The 21,827-nt window shown below is 31.9% G+C and overlaps 1 protein-coding gene across 3 annotated transcripts; it reads right to left on the reverse strand.

The window, feature by feature from the left end:
- Window positions 1-851: 851 nt before the first annotated feature.
- LOC133302651 (receptor-like protein 13) lies at window positions 852-16,202 on the reverse strand. 3 transcript variants are annotated; one of them, XM_061502462.1, is made up of 6 exons: window positions 6,794-7,489; window positions 6,573-6,647; window positions 4,251-4,289; window positions 3,916-3,984; window positions 3,575-3,643; window positions 852-3,175 (listed from the first exon to the last, which is right to left on the reverse strand). In XM_061502462.1, exons 1-6 carry the CDS (start codon window positions 6,807-6,809, stop codon window positions 957-959), a joined length of 2,487 nt encoding a protein of 828 aa, XP_061358446.1. In that variant the 5' UTR covers window positions 6,810-7,489; the 3' UTR covers window positions 852-956. The 3 variants fall into 3 exon arrangements, with proteins under 3 accessions (XP_061358446.1, XP_061358447.1, XP_061358448.1); XM_061502463.1 differs by lacking the exon at window positions 3,916-3,984; XM_061502464.1 differs by lacking the exons at window positions 3,916-3,984; window positions 4,251-4,289; window positions 6,573-6,647; window positions 6,794-7,489 and adding an exon at window positions 16,162-16,202.
- Window positions 16,203-21,827: the final 5,625 nt, after the last annotated feature.

Consider the following 21,827-nt stretch of genomic DNA (forward strand, 5'->3'; position numbering starts at 1 on the left):
TTAATAATATTACATTTTATAATCTCATGGGTTTTATAAAAGAATGTAAATACAATTTCTTGGAATCTTCCACAATTTTTTTTTTCTATTTTAAAAACTTCAGGAAAGTTAAGAAGAAATAAAAGTAATGCTGTCGTCCAAAAAAAAAAAAAGGTAATCCAATCCCCACTCATGAATCTAATTGCAAAAGCATAGGAATATAAAACAGAGACATGCATGAAGAGTTTTCCTTAAAATAAAAAGAAGGGCAAAGCAATAATATTATTTAAAGGGTTCTCGATCCTGTCGTAGGACATCCTGCAAAAAAAAAAAAAAAAACTATATATTATGAATAATATATAATTATTATTTTTTCCATATCCCTTATAACTATGTACTATGGGTAGTACATAGAGTTATAAAAGGAATGTTATATTTATAACCTATTTTCGTTTACAACTTCTTACAACCATATCTTAACCGTTGATTTTCGTCAATCAACGGTTATCATTTATTACGAATTAATAATTAATTAATAAATTTGTTTTGCGAAAATCTTAACCGTTGATTGACGGAAATCAATAGTTAAGATATTGTTGTAAGAGGTTGTAAACGAAAATAGGTTGTAAGTATAACCTTACCCTAGTTATAATATTAAAGTTTTTTTCATATCCCTTATAATTATGTTCTACCTGTAATACATAGTTATTTTTTCTATTACAAGAATTCGTGAAACATGATTCTTATATTTCCCTTAATTAAAAACAGAAAAGAACCATCTGAAAGAAGCAAGAGCTCTTCCTTGTTCTTCCCCAAAAACGCGAAAAAGGGCACAATGCAAAAAGAGAGAAAGAGAACATCAACCTCTCCATTTTAATTCAAATACTAAAATAGTGTCCCAAAGTATTGGGATTATTTGTGGGAATGTTCTTAAGGTTTCATATAGGAAAACATATAATCACAACAAATGATATTTTTCAATACAGAGGAAACGATGGAAAACATGTACGTATAAGCTTGCCCATATAATAAAACAAAGCCATGCGCCAATAAGCATTTATGTAGAACACCATTATGAACCCCAACAATATTGTTATATAGGATGCACAAAAACTCCAATAGAATGCTTCCATGTCCACTGTTGTTTCCTTTCCTCCCCTGTTGTTGGATTCTGATGATGGCGGAGGTGCAACACCTTCACACTTCTGCTTCAGTAGTGGTCCACAGAGACCAGGATTACCTCTGTAGTTGTCCTCATCAAAGTCTCCAAACTGTCCTGTACTCGGTGGTGTTCCAGATAGATTGTTGTATGACACATTGAAGATTGATAAAGAGTACAACTGTGTTAGTTGAGAAGGTATCTCACCAATAAAGTTGTTGTAGGACAAGTCAAGACTCTCTATCTGTGTAAGATTGGAAAAAGTGTTTGGAATAGAACCTGACAAGCAATTGTGGGATAGGTTCAAGGCATGAATTTTTTTAAGGTTTCCTATTTGAGAAGGAATGACACCGGTAAGCATATTGCTTGATAAATCCAATCCAGTCATGTTCTCTAAAATTCTGCCTCTATAAGAGTAGTAGTTATTCTTCGTTCTAAATTCAACAGTTGTTTTTGTTACCTCATTAAAGGCTAACTCCTCATTAAAGACTAACTCATCATTAACAAGCTCATGCAGCATATACAGTGACACACTTACATTAAGTAAGTTTCTAGAATAAAAAAAGGTTTTGTCTTCAAGGTCAGATGGCCACCATCGAAATTGAAATATAGGGTCATGATCTACCATTCCAAATGACAAATTATTAAAGCAAGATGGTATTGAACCATTGAGCTTGTTGCGTGAAAGATCCATAATGGTGATATCTTTTAATTGACATAATTGGATTGGGATATGGCCATGAAAATTGTTCCCTCCTAGTAAAAGCACTCTTAGATTTGACAGCTTTTCCATCCAATAAGGAATACTCCCAGAAAAGTTATTATTTCCCAAGTCTAGAGTTATTAGCTGTGATCCTTCAGACAATGTGAAAGGTATAGAGCCCGAGAAAGCATTCTTTTGCAAATACAAGAAATTCATGGATGAAAGAATGATACTGGAGATTGACCCTAATAATCTATTTTGAGAAAGATCTAACATATAAAGGCTTGTCAGGTTGGAAAACTCAAATGGGATCTCACCTTCTAATTGATTTTCTGCCATAAGAAGAATATCGATTGATGAAAACTTCCCAATTGATGCAGGAATTTCACCTGAGATTGAATTATTGGATATGTCTAGTATCATCAATTCTTCACTGTTTATATTTTCCAATACTTCTTTAAGAGTGCCATTGAGTTTGTTATTGTTAAGATATAGCTCAGTAAAATTAGAAAATTTGGGAATATTCCCTTGGAGAAAGTTATTTGAAAGCTTCAACCTTTGCAGATTAGTCAAATTTGTGGCTAGTTGTTCAGGTAACTCACCTGAGAAGAAATTATCAGACAAATCCAAGACGGAAAGTTGTTGCATTTTACCCATTGATGCATGTATATCTCCTTCAAAGTGGTTTATAGACAGATTCAACCTCTTAATCTCTGGAAGGAAAGTACCAATATTTATCGGCAGCAAACCATTGAAATTGTTGTTTGATATATCCAAATGATAAATGTCTTGTCCGATAGAGGATAGTTGAAAGTTCCCCACAAATGAGTTATTCATCAAAAAGAAATATTGGAGTCTTGAATTATTTTGTATCAACCAACTTGGGAATGCTCCAACTAATTTGTTATGGGATAGATCGATAAATCGCAAGTCTTTTTGATATAGAAGAAAACTAGGAAAGGTCCCTCCTTTATCCATGTTCAAGTTGCAGCTTCGAAGAATGAGGGATTTCAGTTGAAATGTCGGAACCCAGTGTTTCTTTTCGGTTTCAACTTGTGCAGTAGTTCTTAGAGAATTAATATATAGATCCTCGAGGTTGGAATGGTTAGCCAAAGTGCTCAATAAAAATGATCCTTGTAGGTAATTGTCAAGGAAAGACAAGTACACTAGAGATGTGAGATTACTTGTGAATGATGGAAAATTGCCACTGAACAGATTATGGGAGAAATCAAGGACTTGGAGGTTCCTTAATATACTTAGACACTCTGGAATTGGACCACTAAACAAGTTTTCACTAAGACCCAACTCTACAAGATCCTTCATTTTGCAGAATCCTGCCATAAATAATATATATATATAGGTCACATTTTGCATTGTGTATCCTTCATTTTGGAAACAATTCTTAAGTATGCAAAGTTGTTTAGAAATAATATCATGCCACTAAATGTTAAAGAAGAAATATTAATAATTATTTAAGGTGTCATTTTGAACATATATATTTTTAAGTTTAGGATTTATAATTAAAATATTTCTTAAAATTTTTAAAGGATTATTAATTATTAGCTTATTTTACAATTCTTGTTAATAGAAAAATAAAAGCACGAGTTCAATTGTAAGATTTTAAAAAATATTTAACAAAAAATTTAAAATAAGTATTTTATTAGAATGCCGTAATTTTTTTTCCCTAAATAATATTTCCAAACAAATTATATATGTATGTATTTTTATGATACCTTCTATTGAGCCGTTCAATTGATTGTTAGATAAGTCTAACACTTTTAAGTTTTCCAATTTCTGAAGATCTGTAACAAGAAAAATATTGTTAGAGATAAATAATATTTATAAGCATGTAACAAATTTGTCATAATATCAAAGTCTGGCCATATATATATCACCGATTAAGTTTTTACCATGATTTGTTTTACGTTGTCTGTTCGGTATTAAAAATATTATTAATGCTTATAACCAAAGCAAATAGTCTAATGGAAAACAAAATATATTAACATCCCATAATTATGTTTTTCCCTATTCCAAGCAAACAATGTATGCATGTATTAAATTACTTTTACGATACCTTCTATTGAGCCGTTCAATTGATTTCCAGATAAGTCTAGCACCTTTAATTTTCTCAATTTCTGAAGATCTGTAATAAGAAAAATATTGTTAGCATAAATAATATTTATGAGCCTGTAACAAATTTGTCATAATATCGAAGCCTGGCAATATCATCGATTGCAGTCTTTACCTTGATTTTTTTAACGTTGTCTGTTCGGTTTTAAAAATATTATTAGTGCTTATAACCAAAGCAAATAGTCTAATGGAAAACAAAATATATTAACATCCCATAATTAGGTTTTTCCCTATTCCAAGCAAATAATGTATGCGTGTGTTAAATTACTTTTATAATACCTTCTATTGAGCCGTTCAAATGATTTCCATTCTGAAGATCTGTAATAAGAAAAATATTGTTAGAGATAAATAATATTTATGAGCCAGTAACAAATTTGTGATAATATCTAACTCTGCCCATATTGAAGTTTTTACCATGATTTGATTTATGTTATCTGTCGGGTATTAAAAATATTATTATTGCTTATAACCAAAATAAATAATCTAATAGAAAACAAAATATAAAACATAGTTACTGTTAATTTAATTCAGTTCAGATTTCTTTTTCATTTAAAAAATCAAACAAAATAAACTTACATGTGCGCGCGCACGTCTGCGTCATTTTCTTTATATTTATATGATGAACATTTTTGGGCCAGTTTATTATTATCTGGGCCCTTAAAAAATTTATTAAACAACTTAATTTATTTACGAAAAAAGTAAATATAAAAATTTAAACAAAATGATTAAGACATTTTTGGCATAAAATTAAGGGTTATATTTATCTCATTTTACATAAGAGAAATAAATTTTTTACACACAAAAAAGGGGTATGTTCCATCTTTTTTTTTTCTCTCCTCTTACTTACGGGTCCCACTTGTAATTTTATTTCTACAATATAAGATAACCATTTTCCTACGACATAAGAAAAGTATTTCCCTAATGAGTATTAAAAATATAACAAGAATAACTATGAAATTCAATGGGCGTGAATTTATTCTTCATTTCAAGTTAAACTTTCTCAAAAACAAATACCACCATTCCTTTACTTTCAGAAAGAAATAAAACAAATTATTCCTTTTTGATACATGAGAGGAGGGGACATACATTTGGTAATATACAAAGTCGAGAAAAGCTTCTTATTAAGATCAAAACCGAAAAGAATTTTCAAAGGAGAGGCTATGTTAGAGAAATAAATTAGTTTTGAAGTATAACATGAGAAAATAAATTATGATACAATTGATTATTAATAAATAATAAACTGAAGCCTTGTAACAGAATAATATCAATTTAGTTTTCCGATCCAAGAGGAATGTTTCTATCAATCTAGCTAGTGTCCAAATTATAAAAACATCATCTACTTAGTCCTTCCTTGAAAGTTCCATTGAGGTTGTTTATTCTCATGCCACTTTCTATAAACAAAGTACTAAGTTGACCTAAAAAATCTTTATAACACCATATTTTCAGTCTTGAGAATGCCTACGCATGCACATCTAAGCACCCACTTTGTAAAATAAGACCCATTGATAGAAAGCCCAAGTTTGAGATTATTCCCTATATATAAAGGGTTTTATAAGAGTTATGTTGTAGGAAAAATGATCGTGTAATGTTATAGAGATTCGTTTTACGTGTCTTAATTTTATTTTATTTTTGCTTTAAAAAGTGTCGGCTCCACAAAATATTATGTGTGTAGGAAACTTTTTTATGTCATGTGACATGATAGATGCAAATCCCATAAATAAAAAGTTGCTATCTAGGGTTAAAATCCTATGTATTTTGAAAGTTACAAATCTTTTACTTATATGAATATTTTTATTTATTTTTTGGAGTTACCCAAATCATGTTGGCTTTTCCCTGTATTCTCATAAGTTTCGACTTTTTGAGCCAGTTATGAGACTAATTATGAGTGCGGGGCGGATCAAGGATGAAAATATTTAAACTCCTCCCAAAGGTGACATATAGGGATTGAATCGGGGCCCTTTCCTTTCCATTTACTCAACTCCAATATTATCAACTGAGCTACCACCATTTGATCTTATATGAATATTATTGAATCAACACCTTTGTATTGTGGGACTTATTTTATTGACATTTGAATTTCTAATCCTAGTGAAAAAATAAAGATATCTTAACGTTGATATACAGCAAGTTTTTCCTAGTGTTCGTTATTAGGGATAATTTAGTTTAAGGGTTAATATTTTCTCATGTTACATATGAGAAAATATTTTTCTCCTATACACACAAATCAAATATGGAGCTCACTCTATATTTTTTCTCTCTCCTTTATTCTCTCGCCTCTCTCCTCTACTTTGTGGGTAGGAGATTAATCTTTTTTCATATAACATAAGAAAAGATTAACCCTTAGTCTAAAGCATATACTTTAGAGGGTAAAAAAAAGAAAAAAACTATTTTTAGTGAGACAATCAGGAATATAAACTTTACATTAAATTTTTATAATAAATATAATAATTTATTATGAATAAAATAAGAAAGGGACATTTAAAAATATTGAAACTGTATTTAAGCTATTTTTTATTTTTATTTTTTTTGGTCACACTAGCAGTAAATAATGTTTGGATCTATACGGTTCAAGTTCAAAAAAACAACAATAATGATAAGTACCTCTGTCGTCTATGGAACCCTCCAAAAAATTGGAACTTAGGTCCAGCAGTTCCAACCGACTAAAATTGACGAAATCTGTGGCAAGGAAACATTAAAAAAGAAAAAAAGAGAATAAAATACCTTTTTTGTCATATAGGAAAATAGTCAAGTACTGTGATCCATCGTTGGTATAATCACAGAAAAATAATAATAATAATAATAAACATAATAAAGATACATACATGCCTTTAAAATCATCAATATGGTTGAAACCGAGCTTCAAACTTTTTAGCAATGGTAATCCATTCAGACTTGGAAAGATGCTGTTATTTAGCAAGTTTCCTGAAAGGTCTAGGGTCTCCAACTTGTTCAATCCTTCAAGAGAAACAAGGTGTGAGAAATTCAAACTTGGTAACAAATATGCATAATATTTTGTCAAAAGAAAAATGTTTCATTTATTTATTATTTGAAAATTTGCAAAACAGAAAGCAATGTGAAGAAGTATATAAGTAGAGCTAGAATGGCCCATAGGAACAAGAAACCTTCGTTGCCAATCAAGCCTGTAATGATGTTCCAAGACAAGTCGAGGCTGAGCAACTCTTCAAATGGACCAAATATGGAAACGTTTAACATTACCGAAGTGTAAGCACTAGAAAACTCGATGCTAGACAGGTTGAGGAATGTTACGTGACCAGTTGAGAGGTTAGAGCATTTGACTCTCTTCCATTCGCAACAATTGCTGCCTCTGTCATCAACCCACGATTCCAATTCAGTGTTAGCATCCTTACCAACGTGCGCTAGGAAATAGGACTTGATATGGAGAAGGCCCATTCTCTCCTTCACTAAGCAGCCGTGACATCTTTGATTTTGAATTAGCAAAGCCACAAAATAGAAAAGGGAACTCAATACAAAAGCCAACCTCATTTCTCAGCTATATTATGATTCAGTTCGGCTATTATGTGAAGTCCTTAATTTCCTTCACTATTTATAAGTAAAAATATGTGACATAATTCAGCATGATTTAGTGGAACTTCAACATTGCCTCGGAAGTCCTTGCCATCATGGTCGTCCCACTCACAACGTGATTCATACTCACTCACGCTCCAAAAGTTGAATGTCTTCGGCTCAAAAGTCTTAAGCAGCCTATGTTATTACGTGTAAAGTACATTGGGATACACCACCCCAAAAGCTAGCTCAAAGGTGGGAGTGTCCAAGACCTTATAAACTCCACATTAGTTGCACATACAACCAATGTGAGACTATATATCTTAACACGCCCCCTCACACAAGAGCCTATTAGGCTTGAAGAGTGGACAATATGCAACAGGCCCAGCCTACCTGTGCTAAGAAACGCCACAAGAGAAAGTGGGGGGCGGCAAGGCTCTGATAAACCTTGTGATACACCACCTCAAAAGCTAGCTCAAAGGGTGAGAGTGTCCAAGGCCTTATAAACTCTACATTAGTTGCTCATACAACCAATGTGAGACTATATATCTCAACATTATGCTCCACTCACAACGCGATTTCATATTTATGTTTTTCCACTCAACTGAATAACCCCAAATGCCACAAGTATCATGAGATTTCAGATCACAATCTCATGTTATTGGTCTCTGTAGTTGTTAGAAATATATAATAAAATTATTAACATGACTTCCCTTAATAACTTAAACTTTTGTTTTAAACAGCCTAAGCTGGAGGTAACACTGTTGAGCATTTCAAATTTGATGTCTCTTGGTGTAATATTTCAATCACCTCTAAACTCTTCTTTTTCAAACTCATAACCTCCAACAATCTTGAAGTATTAGCTTCGTCTGTCGAATTTGAGCGAGTAAGGTGTCTATTCGAAGATATCATCGAGTGGAACTCATAATTTAAATCATTTTCGCGATTCGACGGAAGGATTTACCGGGATCTGAGTTTGAAGAAACTGGAGCCGCAACTTTTCGGTCCAGATCCCGAAAATTTTGGCCATTTTCAGAAAGTTAAACCTAATGGGATTTGTTCTACTCGTCGAGACGATCGTTTTGAGTGGTCACTCCCTTAAACGGAGATCAGACGAAGGAGATATGGCCTTTTGAAGTTTTGAGTACACTTTTATGCGAAAAAGAATATTCCTGCGAAAAGGAATATTCTGTTAGTTGGGGAATATTCCGTAGGGGACATTTTAAAAATCAAAAAATGTTCCGGTGAGTTTCTGGTAACAGGAGTAGTCTATCTTAAGGTTTTTGGGCGCTCCGGATCTGTTTTAGGGATCTATTTTGGCAAATTTCAAATCTACAGAGCAGTTTGATGAAAGTTAGAGCCTTTGCTTTAATTTGTGAAGTCTGTGAACTACAAGGTGCACTCTTTCTAACTCTTAGCTTTGATTAAAATGCCTACATATAGTTCCTATGATATTATGAAATGAAATCATTTGATGTTATTGAATTTTATGGTTGGAAATTACATGTTCAATTAGGCATGGAAGAACATGAAATATTTCATAATGTATTAAATGATCTTGCATTTATCATCAGAAATTGTGGATTAATATCAATGGAACAAAGATGAATATATTTGTAGGGATTACTTGCTAAATTCTCTAAATATCCATCTAGCTATGACTTGTAGTGAATATAAGACGATGGAAAAAGATATGAAATCACTTGAATACTTAGTTCCAAAACAAGAGGAACTCTCCAAAACTCTCATAGCAGAGAAGTTATTTGTTAACTCTTGTTATTTTGGCTGTGCATTCATGATTAATGGTATGTATAGATTGAGTTTAGATACTGTGAGCATAAACCATGTGAGTTCAACTTTGATTGATCCAAAGTTGTTACATAATAGACTTGGACATGTGAACTACAAGAAAATGCAACATCTAGCTAAAACTCTTAATACTCTATTAGATGCTTCTATTCGATTTGACAAATGTGAAGTATGTGCACAAACTAAGATCACTAGAAAACCTTTTAAGTCGGTTTCTAAAAGCACACAACTTCTTGATCTGATACATTTTGACCTTTGTGACTTTAGAAATTATATTACTAGAGGTGGTCAGAAGTACTTAATAACATTCATAGATGATTTTTCTAGATATTGTCATGTTTATTTGTTGAAATCGAAAGATAAAGTTTTGAAAGGTTCTAGATTTTCAAGTCAAGAGTAGAAAATCAACTCAACTTGAAAAGTAAGAGGTTTAGGAGTGATAGAGGAGGAGAGTACACAATGGCAGGGTTCGAGGAATTTTTGCGCTTCAGAGGGCATAATACTTGAAACCACTGCTCCTTACTCACCCCAATCAAATGGTGTTGCTGAGCGCAAGAATAGGACATTAACTGAAATTTTAAACTCTATGTTACTTACAGCTGGCATGCCTTCCTCCTATTGGGGAGAAGCAGTTCTAACTGCCAATCACATCCTGAACAGTTGCCGCACTCTAAGTTATCTATGACTCCTTATGAGATATGGCATAAGCACTCTTGTAGATATGATACTCTTAAGACTTGGGGATGTATTGCTTATGTAAGAATACAATATCCTAACAGGCCTAAGGTGGGACCTAGAACCATTACTTGCGTATATCTAGGAAGTGCAAAAGACAATGCTGCAAATAAATTTTTGGATCTATCTACAACTGCGGTGATAGAATCCAGAGATGCAATTTTTTTGAGAATAAATTTATCAAAGATCTTGGCTTGAGTGTTTCTAGATCTACAAATATGATTTTATAATCTCCTATAGAATCTGATGCAAGCCTTTCTGACACTTACCCCACACAACTGGTTGTTGAATCAGTTCCAGTTAGAGTATCTATGAGAGAGAGAGTTCCCAAAGACTTTGGCGAGGACTTTGTCACTTACCATCTAGAGGATGATCCATTCTCCTATCAGGAAGCAATGAGATCTAGGGAATCTCTACTGTGGGCAGAAGCCATAGATGATGAAATGAGCTCTCTGCTGCATAATCATACTTAACAACTAATCAATTTGTCGAAAGGGGCTAAGGCTATAGGTTGTAAGTTGGTAGTGAAGAAGAAACTGAATAGTGATGGATCGATAGCCAGATACAAAGCATATTTTGTAGCTAAAGGCTATAGAAAACAAAGTGAAGTAGACTATTTGGTGTCAACTCACCTGTGTGTTATCTATCAACTATAAGAATTCTTCTTGCTTTGACATCTATTGAACACTATGTAGTGCATGAAATGGATGTAAAGACAACTAGTGGATGACATGTTTATTCTTGGTGTTGATCATTCTGTAGTGAGTGACATGAAAGCTAATTTAGCTAAATAATTTGACATGAAAGATCTTGGTATTGCAAATACCATTCTTGGTATGAAAGTAAGCTTTGATAGGCAAGTTATCTCCCTTAGCCAGACTCATTATATTGAGCAGCTACTTTCTACCTGGGGATACAGTGAGTGCAAACTGAGTGAGACACCATGTGATTATAATAAAAGACTGAGTCCTCATGAAGGGACCAGTATGGGTCAGTTAAAGTATTCAAAACTGATTGGTAGTCTCATATATGCTGCAAGTTGCACTAGACCTGACATAGCCTTTACAGTTGGCATGCTGAGTCATTTCACTAGTAATCCTAGTAAAGAGCATTGGGATGCCCTCGATAGGCTGATGCGATATCCTAAAGGTACTAAAGATTATGCTCTACACTACTCTGGTTATCCTTCAATTGTGGATTAATATTCTGATACGTCATGGTGTTCAGAAATCAGAAATAGTAAGTTCACCAGTGGATATGTATTCACTTTGGGTGGAGCTACTATTGAATATGTAACACCCCGTATATATCCGGTAATGTTATCATACTATCGTATTAAGCAGCGCTTAATTAAAAATGCGGAATATCTTTTTCTTTTCAATTATGATGTCATTATCATTACCACCTTGCTTATTAATCAATTAATAAAACATCGCCTGTATGTAATTGCAATAAAACAGCTATCTGAAAATACCTCATAACATATATAATAAAAGTGTGGCTCTAGTCACGGAACTACAACAACGTAGACCGGGCCATCTAACAGTTTATACAACTCCAAATCAAAAGCACTAACATAAAGTGTCATGGACAATCCCCATGCTCACTCAAATAAGGCAACATGCCCAACATCAGTCTCAATAACAACATAAACGTAAATAGAGGAAAACATAAACAACATCCATATCTAGTCATGGCAGCAAACAGCATAATATCATCAACTAAGCTCTGGCCTCCTGCCGCCAGAGGCATCAGTCACCAAACTACCGGAACCTGAAATAAGCATTCCCCAAACGTGGGGTGAGATCTCTAAACAAGAAATCTCAGTAAGACAAGGGGTCCTCAAGGATCTTCCACCCCAAGCTCACTTACATGTGCAATATAAGTTTAAAAGCAGATATCATCATCAGTTCTAAAATAGTGCAATGCAGCAGATAATCATGTCATGTGTGTCAATTCTATTCTACTGGCCAGAGAAATGCAGGATTTACATACGCTAAATACCCACATTAGTGCAAGACGCTACTTGCATTCACCCCGGATCACCATATTGTATGACGCCACATACTCAGGCTTACCGTCAAGATGAAACAACACATGCATATTAAAAGCCATTACACATAAAGCTCAACAACATTTCAAATAATCAAAGCATGTAACACAGCATGCATACAACCATACCCCCATGGGACATGGTGGAACCACAACATAGCTAAACCGAGGATACGAAAGCTTACCTTGCAAGCTAACACCCAAGGCCAAGAGTCCACAGCTCAAAGTCCAAACACAGCAGATTCACAATCTGTTATGGACCAATACTATATCAATAATAATGTAACACAAACATATAACTTAAAAACAACGTCTTTCCTTACTTTTTACGTCTTAAGGCTCCATACCAAGCCATAAGTCCTTAATCACAACGATTCTGACTTAAATCATTAATTACAGAAGTTCAACTTCATCAATCTAGGGTCCACAAACCCCCAATAGCCTACTGTACACACAGTACAGCTACTGTTCTACGAAATCCCAGAATATCCGGATATTCCTCGGGACCATATCCGGATATGCAATATCCGGATATCTCACTGGACATATCCGGATATGCAATATCCGGATATCCAGAATCCCATATCCGGATATCTAATATTTGGATACTCAAAACCCATATCCGGATATCACATATTCGGATATTGTTCGGGCACATATCCGGATATTTTCGGTTGAGAAGTGGTCTAGAGAGACCTCGGATACGTATGTGTTTGTTGTCATCAAAGTTTTCAAAATGCTCTGTACTATGTGGTGTTCCAAGAAGATGGTTGTATGACTCATTTAAGATACACAAAAAGTTCAACTGGGTTAATTGAAAAGGTATTTCGCCACTGGAGTTGTTGTAGGACAAGTCAAGGCTCTCTAATTTGGTAATATTAGAAGTGCGTGGTATAGAGCCTAACAATAAATTATGGAATGGGTTCAAGGCATGGATTTGATGTGCCTTGATGTACGTTTCTCCAACTTATACATTCAACAACAATATTTCGAGAAATTTTGTTGTCCCTAAGGTCCAGTACTATTGCTAGCTTTGACCTTTTAGATAACGTGAATGATATAGAGAAAGAGATTATTATTTTCCAAAATACAAAAACCTCAAGGATTATACATTGAAATCTCACTATATATGTAATTCATTATTTGTTTTAGAAGCATTCGCGTGTAAGAAAACTTGACATTTCAACTAGGAAAGGAACCTGAGATTGAATTATTGGATATGTCTAGCATTACTGTTTGGTAATACTCCATTAATATTAATTTACTATATGATAGGGACTTTTCTATAGCAAAAAACTATGTCCCAAAGAACAAGAAAGACATGAAGTGATTGGAGAGAAAGAAGTTTAACAACTATGCATAACTTAGAAGTCTTTGCCGTTTCAGTCACGCTACTTTGAAATTTACATTTCTTTTGCCGTTATATATACTCACACTGAAGTCTTTGTCGTCACATTCATTCAAAAGTCTGTAGTCTTATTACCGAAATTCTCGCGCTCACAAGTTTAAGTGTTTCCACTCGGGAAAAAATTTAAATATTATTTTTTTAATAAATAATTACGTAAATGTAGTCATTTTAAAATTATTTACGCAGAAGTAGCATTCAAACACGCTCACATAGGGGTGACCCAGTGGAGAAAGACCACCCATGTGAGACGTGAGTCATACGACAGACATGCCTACATGGGGCGTGACCAGAGAGAGACACGCCTAACGGGGGGCGTGAGTGGTTTGGAGAGACACACTCCCCATTTGGACATGATCGAGGAGAGAGACACTCCCCTGTGGGGCGTGTTTCACCAGGTGCTGCCACGTGTCATAATAGTCGACAGTTTGACCGTAAAACTTTGGAAGTCTATAACTTTTGACTCGGGAGTCCGAATTAGGAATTTTTTTTGATTCCACATAACTTTTCGAGATCTACGTAATGACACCTCATATGACCTATTTTGTCTCGCAAAAAAATTGAATTTACAACAATAATACTATAAGAACGTTTAAACCAAAATTAATAAAGAGAAAACCACTGTCATGATTAGAAACATTCCTAGTAAAGATCCTTATGATTATGATACCATTTGTTGAAATTATATTTAAAGAGAAAACCACAAAGTTATGTCATTTTTAATAAAACTATGTCGTTTTGATGTATTTTTACTATAATCATAAGGATCTTTACTTTGAATGTTTCTAATCATAACAGTGATTTTCTATTTATTAATTTGGGTTTAAACGTTCTTATAGTATCTTTATTGTAAATTAAAAAAAAATTATGAGAGACAAAATATGTCAAACGAGGTGTCATTACGTAGATCTCGAAAAGTTATGTGAAATCAAAAAAAAAATTACCTAATTCGGACACCCGAGTCAAAAGTTATGGACTTCCAAAGTTTTACGGTCAAACTATTGACTTTTGTGTCACGTGGCAGCACCTGGTGAAACACGCCCCAAAGGGGAATGTCTCTCTCCTCGGTCACGCCCAAATGGGGAGTGTCTCTCTCCAACTGGTCACGCCCATGTGGGACATGTTTGACTGCGATACCTGCGTAAATAGTTTCAAAAAGACTATAGTTGCGTACTTATTTATTGAAAAAGCAATAAATTAATTTTTTTGCCGTTTCCACTCAACCTCGTTATCCCAGTGTTGAAATGCTACGAAACACTGACACTTCAAAAATCCTGATGTATTGTGTCCGACACTTTTCGACACTGTTCGATACTTTGACACTCTCCGACACTCCAACACGCATTGCAGAGACTCAAAAAATTATTCAAAAGTTGCGTTGCGATACAATTGTAGTTCTAATTATTAGATTCGTTGGATTACGATTACTATTTTATTGAGTTTAATATAAATATTTTGTATATATTATTTTTTTTGCAAAATTAATTGGTATTATAAGTTTAGTTTAACTTTTTTATTAAATTATTGAATATTGAATATAATATACACTACATAAATTAGAAATATTACTTAATATCAAAACGTATCCTAATGTGACATAATCTAACATTTTTTAAAATTAACGTATTGGAGTATCGTGTCGTATCATATCTCGTATCTCATATCGGTGTCGTGTCGGTACAATATAGCTGAAATGCATTATTCATAAACACAGAGTGTAAGAAGATTGTGCGCAATAATCGTTCTGATAGGCTTAAAGGTTTCATCCTAAGCGAAGCAATTTAGGTTCATTGCCAAAAACCTTCACCCTCAACGTTATAACGGGGTGTTTGGTAGGGGATTTTGGTTTCTTTCCCCATGAAACTTGAAGTGGGTTTTCTATTTCACTGTGTTTGATAGAAGATTTAATAAAATTTAGGTAGGAGAATGCTTTACCCATAAATAATATATATAGGTCACATTTTGCATTGCGTATCCTTCATTTTGGAAACAATTCTTAAGTATGCAAAGTTGTTTAGAAATAATATCATGCCACTAAATGTTAAAGAAGAAATATTAATAATTATTTAAGGTGTCATTTTGAACATATATATTTTTAAGTTTAGGATTTATAATTAAAATATTTCTTAAAATTTTTAAAGGATTATTAATTATTAGCTTACTTTACAATTCTTGTTAATAGAAAAATAAAAGCACGAGTTCAATTGTAAGATTTTAAAAAATATTTAACAAAAAATTTAAAATAAGTATTTTATTAGAATGCCGTAATTTTTTTTCCCTAAATAATATTTCCAAACAAATTATATATGTATGTATTTTTATGATACCTTCTATTGAGCCGTTCAATTGATTGTTAGATAAGTCTAACACTTTTAAGTTTTCCAATTTCTGAAGATCTGTAACAAGAAAAATATTGTTAGAGATAAATAATATTTATAAGCATGTAACAAATTTGTCATAATATCAAAGTCTGGCCATATATCACCGATTAAGTTTTTACAATGATTTGTTTTACGTTGTCTGTTCGGTATTAAAAATATTATTAGTGCTTATAACCAAAGCAAATAGTCTAATGGAAAACAAAATATATTAACATCCCATAATTATGTTTTTCCCTATTCCAAGCAAACAATGTATGCATGTATTAAATTACTTTTACGATACCTTCTATTGAGCCGTTCAATTGATTTCCAGATAAGTCTAACACCTTTAATTTTCTCAATTTCTGCAGATCTGTAATAAGAAAAATATGGTTAGCGATAAATAATATTTATGAGCCTGTAACAAATTTGTCATATTATCAAAGCCTGGCAATATCATCGATTGCAGTCTTTACCTTGATTTGTTTAACGTTGTCTGTTCGGTTTTAAAAATATTATTAGTGCTTATAACCAAAGCAAATAGTCTAATGGAAAACAAAATATATTAACATCCCATAATTAGGTTTTTCCCTATTCCAAGCAAATAATGTATGCGTGTGTTAAATTACTTTTATAATACCTTCTATTGACACTACTAGGAAAGTCCAAATTTTCGACAAACATTTTCGACGGAATTCATTTTGCGTCGAAAATTTTCGACGGAAAATAATTTCCGTCGAAATTATTATATAAAAAAAATAAAAAAGAAATTATATTTATGACTTTTCGACGAAATTCTATTTCCGTCGAAAATCATTATATAAAATAAATCAAAAAGAAATTATATTTATCAATTTTTGACGGAATTCGTTTTCTGTCGAAAATCATTATATAAAAATAAATTAAAAATAAATTATATTTATCAATTTTCGACGGAATTCAATTTCCGTCGAAAACTTTTATATAAAAATAAAGAAAAAAGAAATTAAATTTATGAATTTTTTGACGGAATTCTATTTCTGTCGAAAACCATTATATAAAAATAAATCAAAAAAAATTATATTTATCAATTTTTGACGGAATTCTTTTTCCGTAAAAAACCATTGTATAAAAATAATGAAAAAAGAAATTAAATTTATGAATTTTTCGACGGAATTCTATTTCCGTCGAAAACCTTTATATAAAAATAAATCAAAAAAAAATTATATTTATCGAAAATTGACGGAATTCGATTTCTGTCGAAAATTTTTATATAAAAATAAAGAAAAAAGAAATTAAATTTATGAATTTTTCGACGGAATTCAATTTCCGTCGAAATCCTTTATATAAAAATAAATCAAAAAGAAATTATATTTATCAATTTTCGACGGAATTCGATTTCCGTCGAAAACTTTCGAAGGAATTCTATTTCCGTCGAAAACCATTTATAAAATAAAGAAAAAAGGAATTAAATTTAGGGAAAAGTGTGTATAATTTTAAAGGATGTAAAGTTGTGTCATTTTAAGAGAGAGAAAGAGATAGATAAAGGAGGAGAGAGAGTTGACAAAAAAAAATAAAGGTGTGGGTCCCACCTCTTTGTGAGAGTGAAAGGATGTAAGTTGTGTAATTTAAAATGATAGACACTTTTCCCTTAAATTTATGAATTTTTCGACAGAATTCTATTTCCGTCAAAAACCATTATATAAAAATAAATCAAAAAGAAATTATATTTATCAATTTTCGACGGAATTCGATTTCCGTCGAAAAATTTTATATAAAAAAAATTATATTTATGAATTTTTCGACGGAATTCTATTTCCGTCGAAAATTATTATATAAAAATAAATAAAAAAGTAATTATATTTATCAATTTTCGACAGAATTCTATTTTCGTCGAAAACCATTGTTTAAAAATAAAGAAAAAAGAAATTAAATTTATGAATTTTTCGACGGAATTCTATTTCCGTCGAAAACCATTATATAAAAATAAATAAAAAATATTGATCACCAAATCTTATGATTATTTTATTTTATTTCACATTACTTTTCGAGATCTACAAATCACAATTACTGTACTGATCACCAACCACAATTATTGTACCAATCAAAAATAATTATGATTGGTACTTTAATTGTGATTAGTGATTGATACATTAATTGTGATCAAAATTAATTATGATTGGTGATTGATACATTAATCGTGATTAATGATTAATATATTAATTGTGATTGGTACATTCATTAAATAACTTTTTTTACTTCGTTTTTTTTAATTATTTATTGTGAGTGGTACATTAATTCTGATCGGGTAATGAGATTGTGCAGCGTAGCGCAACAAGTGCCCCATATCTTTTTTTTAACATTTTTTAATATTTTTTTATTAAATTGTATTATTTTTAAAATTCTATGTAGTTATATATATTATCATTTATTTCAAGCTCGATTTGTTTTGTATGGTGGCTCTGATGGTTGGGAAGTTTTATTGACTAGCTTATAGTTAATAAATTTTGTTTTGTATGGTAGCTAAATTGCTGGCAAGATGACTTGGCTGTGATTTGATCCTGAGACCAATTAGGTCTCCGAAGGGACTTGGTGCCCCTTGAACTATGCCTCTTGGGCTGGAAGCTAATTTTTTGCATGTAGGGCCCTGATGGTAGAAAAAAATATTGGTTTAAGGGAGTATGCAAGACAAGATACTTTGTGTTTGAAATTGGGGTTCTTTGGTCAAAATATAAGTTCATCCGAGGGGTGGAAGTATTGAAAGGTGTCAACCAATCCACCAAGTGTCTCACAAGCAATTTATCAGGGGGTGAGAATAGTTTAGACAACTGTGGGGCATGAGTGAGGCTAAATTTCGTCATTTGATGTTATAAAATTGATGAATGTCGTGGGAATACATAAGTGTGTGGAAAGTTAATCTATGTAGAATTGCTTGTGAAGGAAATTAAAGTTATTATATGAAGCTTCCATGCAAATTTGCATTTAAATATTTCTGGCATTTGGTTTAGTTGGCTCTGTTCCCTGCATTAGCCAGGGAATATATATGTAGAATAATGGAATGTTTGATGTCTATTTAATTTATTTTAATCCTTGTGTTTGTACAATTGATAGAAAAATGGTTGACAAGCACGTTAAGCCATTTAAATATTGTTATTGTGTTTTTTTCTTAAATTTATTTTAAAACATGATCTTAAAATATATATGATCTTAGGGATTCACTATGATGTGATTTTTTTAATCAGGCACTTCCCCAACCGTGGATAGTTTCAAATTGGAAGATGATGCTCCTGATGAAGAAAATGGTCAGAGATAGAGAAAAGGACCAAGGGTTCAAGTTAATGCGAGCCTTGATCAGAGAGGAATGTTTAAAGTTCATCCATTTAAAATCAATATCTATGTGTATGAAGAAGAGACTTTTGGTTCTAAGTCTATTAAACTTATTACTCTTAGGTTTGAGTACAATATATTTTTATTGTACACCGCTCGCTAATTGTTGTATAAGCCTTTTGTAATACTTAGCTTAATATATAATATTGACTTTTATGCATTTAATGTATTAATTGAAGAGACTTGATTTTGATATATTGTTTACTTTGATTATATTTTTTTTATCAGGTGTAGTACAAAAAATTGATATTAATTTTATTGAAGAAAAATTTTACAAAAAAATCTCTAAAATTTTTCGACGGAATTTATTTTCGTCAAAAATTTTTAAATCAGTTTTCGACGGAATTTCATTGATTTTCCGTCGAAAATTTTCAACATAATCTGTTTTCCGTCGAAAACCACCACCACATCAGTTTTCGACAGAATTTCATTTATTTTCCGTCGAAAATTTTCAACGGAATTCATTTTCCGTCGAAAATCACCACAACAATTTTCGACGGAATTCCATTGATTTTTCGTCAAAAATTTTCCACGGAATCCGTTTTTCGTCGAAAACCACGACAACAATTTTCGACGGAATTCCATTTATTTTCCGTCGAAAACTTTCCACGGATATAAATTCTGTCGAAAATTTTCCACGAAAATAAATTCCGTCAAAAATTTTCGACGGAATCTTTAATTCCATCAAAAAATGGGTTATCAACGGAGGAAAATTCGACGACTTGAATATCGTCAAAAATTCCGTCGAAAACCTCATTTTTGACGGAATTTATAACATTTTCGACGGAATTTTTCCGTCGAAAAAATGGACTTTTTTAGTAGGATGAGCCGTTCAAATGATTTCCATTCTGAAGATCTGTAATAAGAAAAATATTGTTAGAGATAAATAATATTTATGAGCCAGTAACAAATTTGTGATAATATCTAACTCTGCCCATATTGAAGTTTTTACCATGATTTGTTTTATGTTATCTGTCGGGTATTAAAAATATTATTATTGCTTATAACCAAAATAAATAATCTAATAGAAAACAAAATATAAAACATAGTTACTGTTAGGGGTGTTCATCAACCGATTCAAACCGCGGTAGTCGAATCGAAAAACCGACAGCCGAATAAACCGAAAATCAAAAAATCGAAAACCGAAAAAAACCCGCAAATTTTAATTGGATTGGATCGATTTTTGGATGGGTTGATGGAAACCGATCCAATCCAAACCGATCCAATATATTAATTTCCCTCTACTTATTTGACTATTTTCCTAATCATAGCCTAAAAATTTCTAAACCCTAGAGCCATTAACCCATCAACTAAACCCAAGAAAAATCTAGTCACATCTCATCAACAAAATTTTATCTTTGTAGAGCTTCATATCTCATTGCCCAAAAAAAACTATATTTAGTTTACTAATGCTTTTGTATTTCAAAAAAAAAAAAAATTACAAAGTCAATATATACAAAAGATATTATTTGTACAATAATCATGAAATAAATTTTAAGATTTTCATAAAACCGAAACCAGTTTGAATTCATCATGTTAAAAGTGCCTACTCTTTCTCTTAAAGATTTTCAAGATCTAATAAAGATTTGGGCCAGGATTTGTTCAAATGTTAAAAGTGCCTATTTGTAAAAAATATATATAAAATTTAAGATGACTTAATACTCTTTCTTACATAATTTAAACGTTTTTTTTCCCTTTTACCACTTAAATCTTATGTCAAGAACATCAATGGTCGTGTTCAAAATTCGCTTTTGAATGTGATTATTTAGTTGCGTTTTAATGTCTTCTTTTCCATTTTCTTTTATGGTTTTCTAGTGATGCATTTATAACAACTCAAACTTGTAATATGAAAATCCTTTATATATGATAAAAAAGGATTCATTTTGAAACCTTAGGAGGCGAAACCTTCCTTAGCCTACTCTTTCTCTTCTACAAAACCTTTTCAATAAACAGCAAGTCATGTTTCCTATCTATCTTTACTTCTCATTCAAAAGAAGAAACTAGAATACTTTTTTCTTTCTTAATTGTAGGCCAAAATCAAAATGGTATAGTTGTTATTAGGATTTACGTACATCAAGGCTAAGATATCAAGACTAACATACACCTACTACCATGAATCTTTGGAGTCAAATGCTTTTCTGTATATAAACTCCATTAATGAGCAAGATAATGCTGTCCAGGATCCTGATATAGGTGTATCTATCAAATTATGATCAGAAAATTGTTTATTAAGTATTAAAATTTAGTACAAAAACATCATCTTAATAACATTTTTTGTTTTGAAAATTATTGCCCTTTTAACAAAAGCCCGAGTTCATTTTATTACTTCTGTCATTTAACTAAGACAATTTTAATTAGAGCATTATATATAGGTATAAAAATAACTTCTCATATGTCATTTTTATTTTTTTTCTTGAGTTTATGCAGGAAAATTGTTTTTTTTTTAATAATACTACATTTTATAATTTCATGGGTTTTATAAAAGAATGTAAAAATAATTTCTTGGAAACTGCCCTCAATTTTTTTTCTATTTTAAAAACTCCAGAAAAGTAAAGATTAAATAAAAGTAATGCAATCCGCACTCATGAATCTAAATGCAAAAGC

This window comes from Gastrolobium bilobum, unplaced genomic scaffold (genome assembly GCF_033153095.1).
Source record: "Gastrolobium bilobum isolate Gb01-03AN ecotype WA unplaced genomic scaffold, APGP_CSIRO_Gbil_v1 utg3436, whole genome shotgun sequence".
NCBI classification, from domain to species: Eukaryota; Viridiplantae; Streptophyta; class Magnoliopsida; order Fabales; family Fabaceae; genus Gastrolobium; species Gastrolobium bilobum.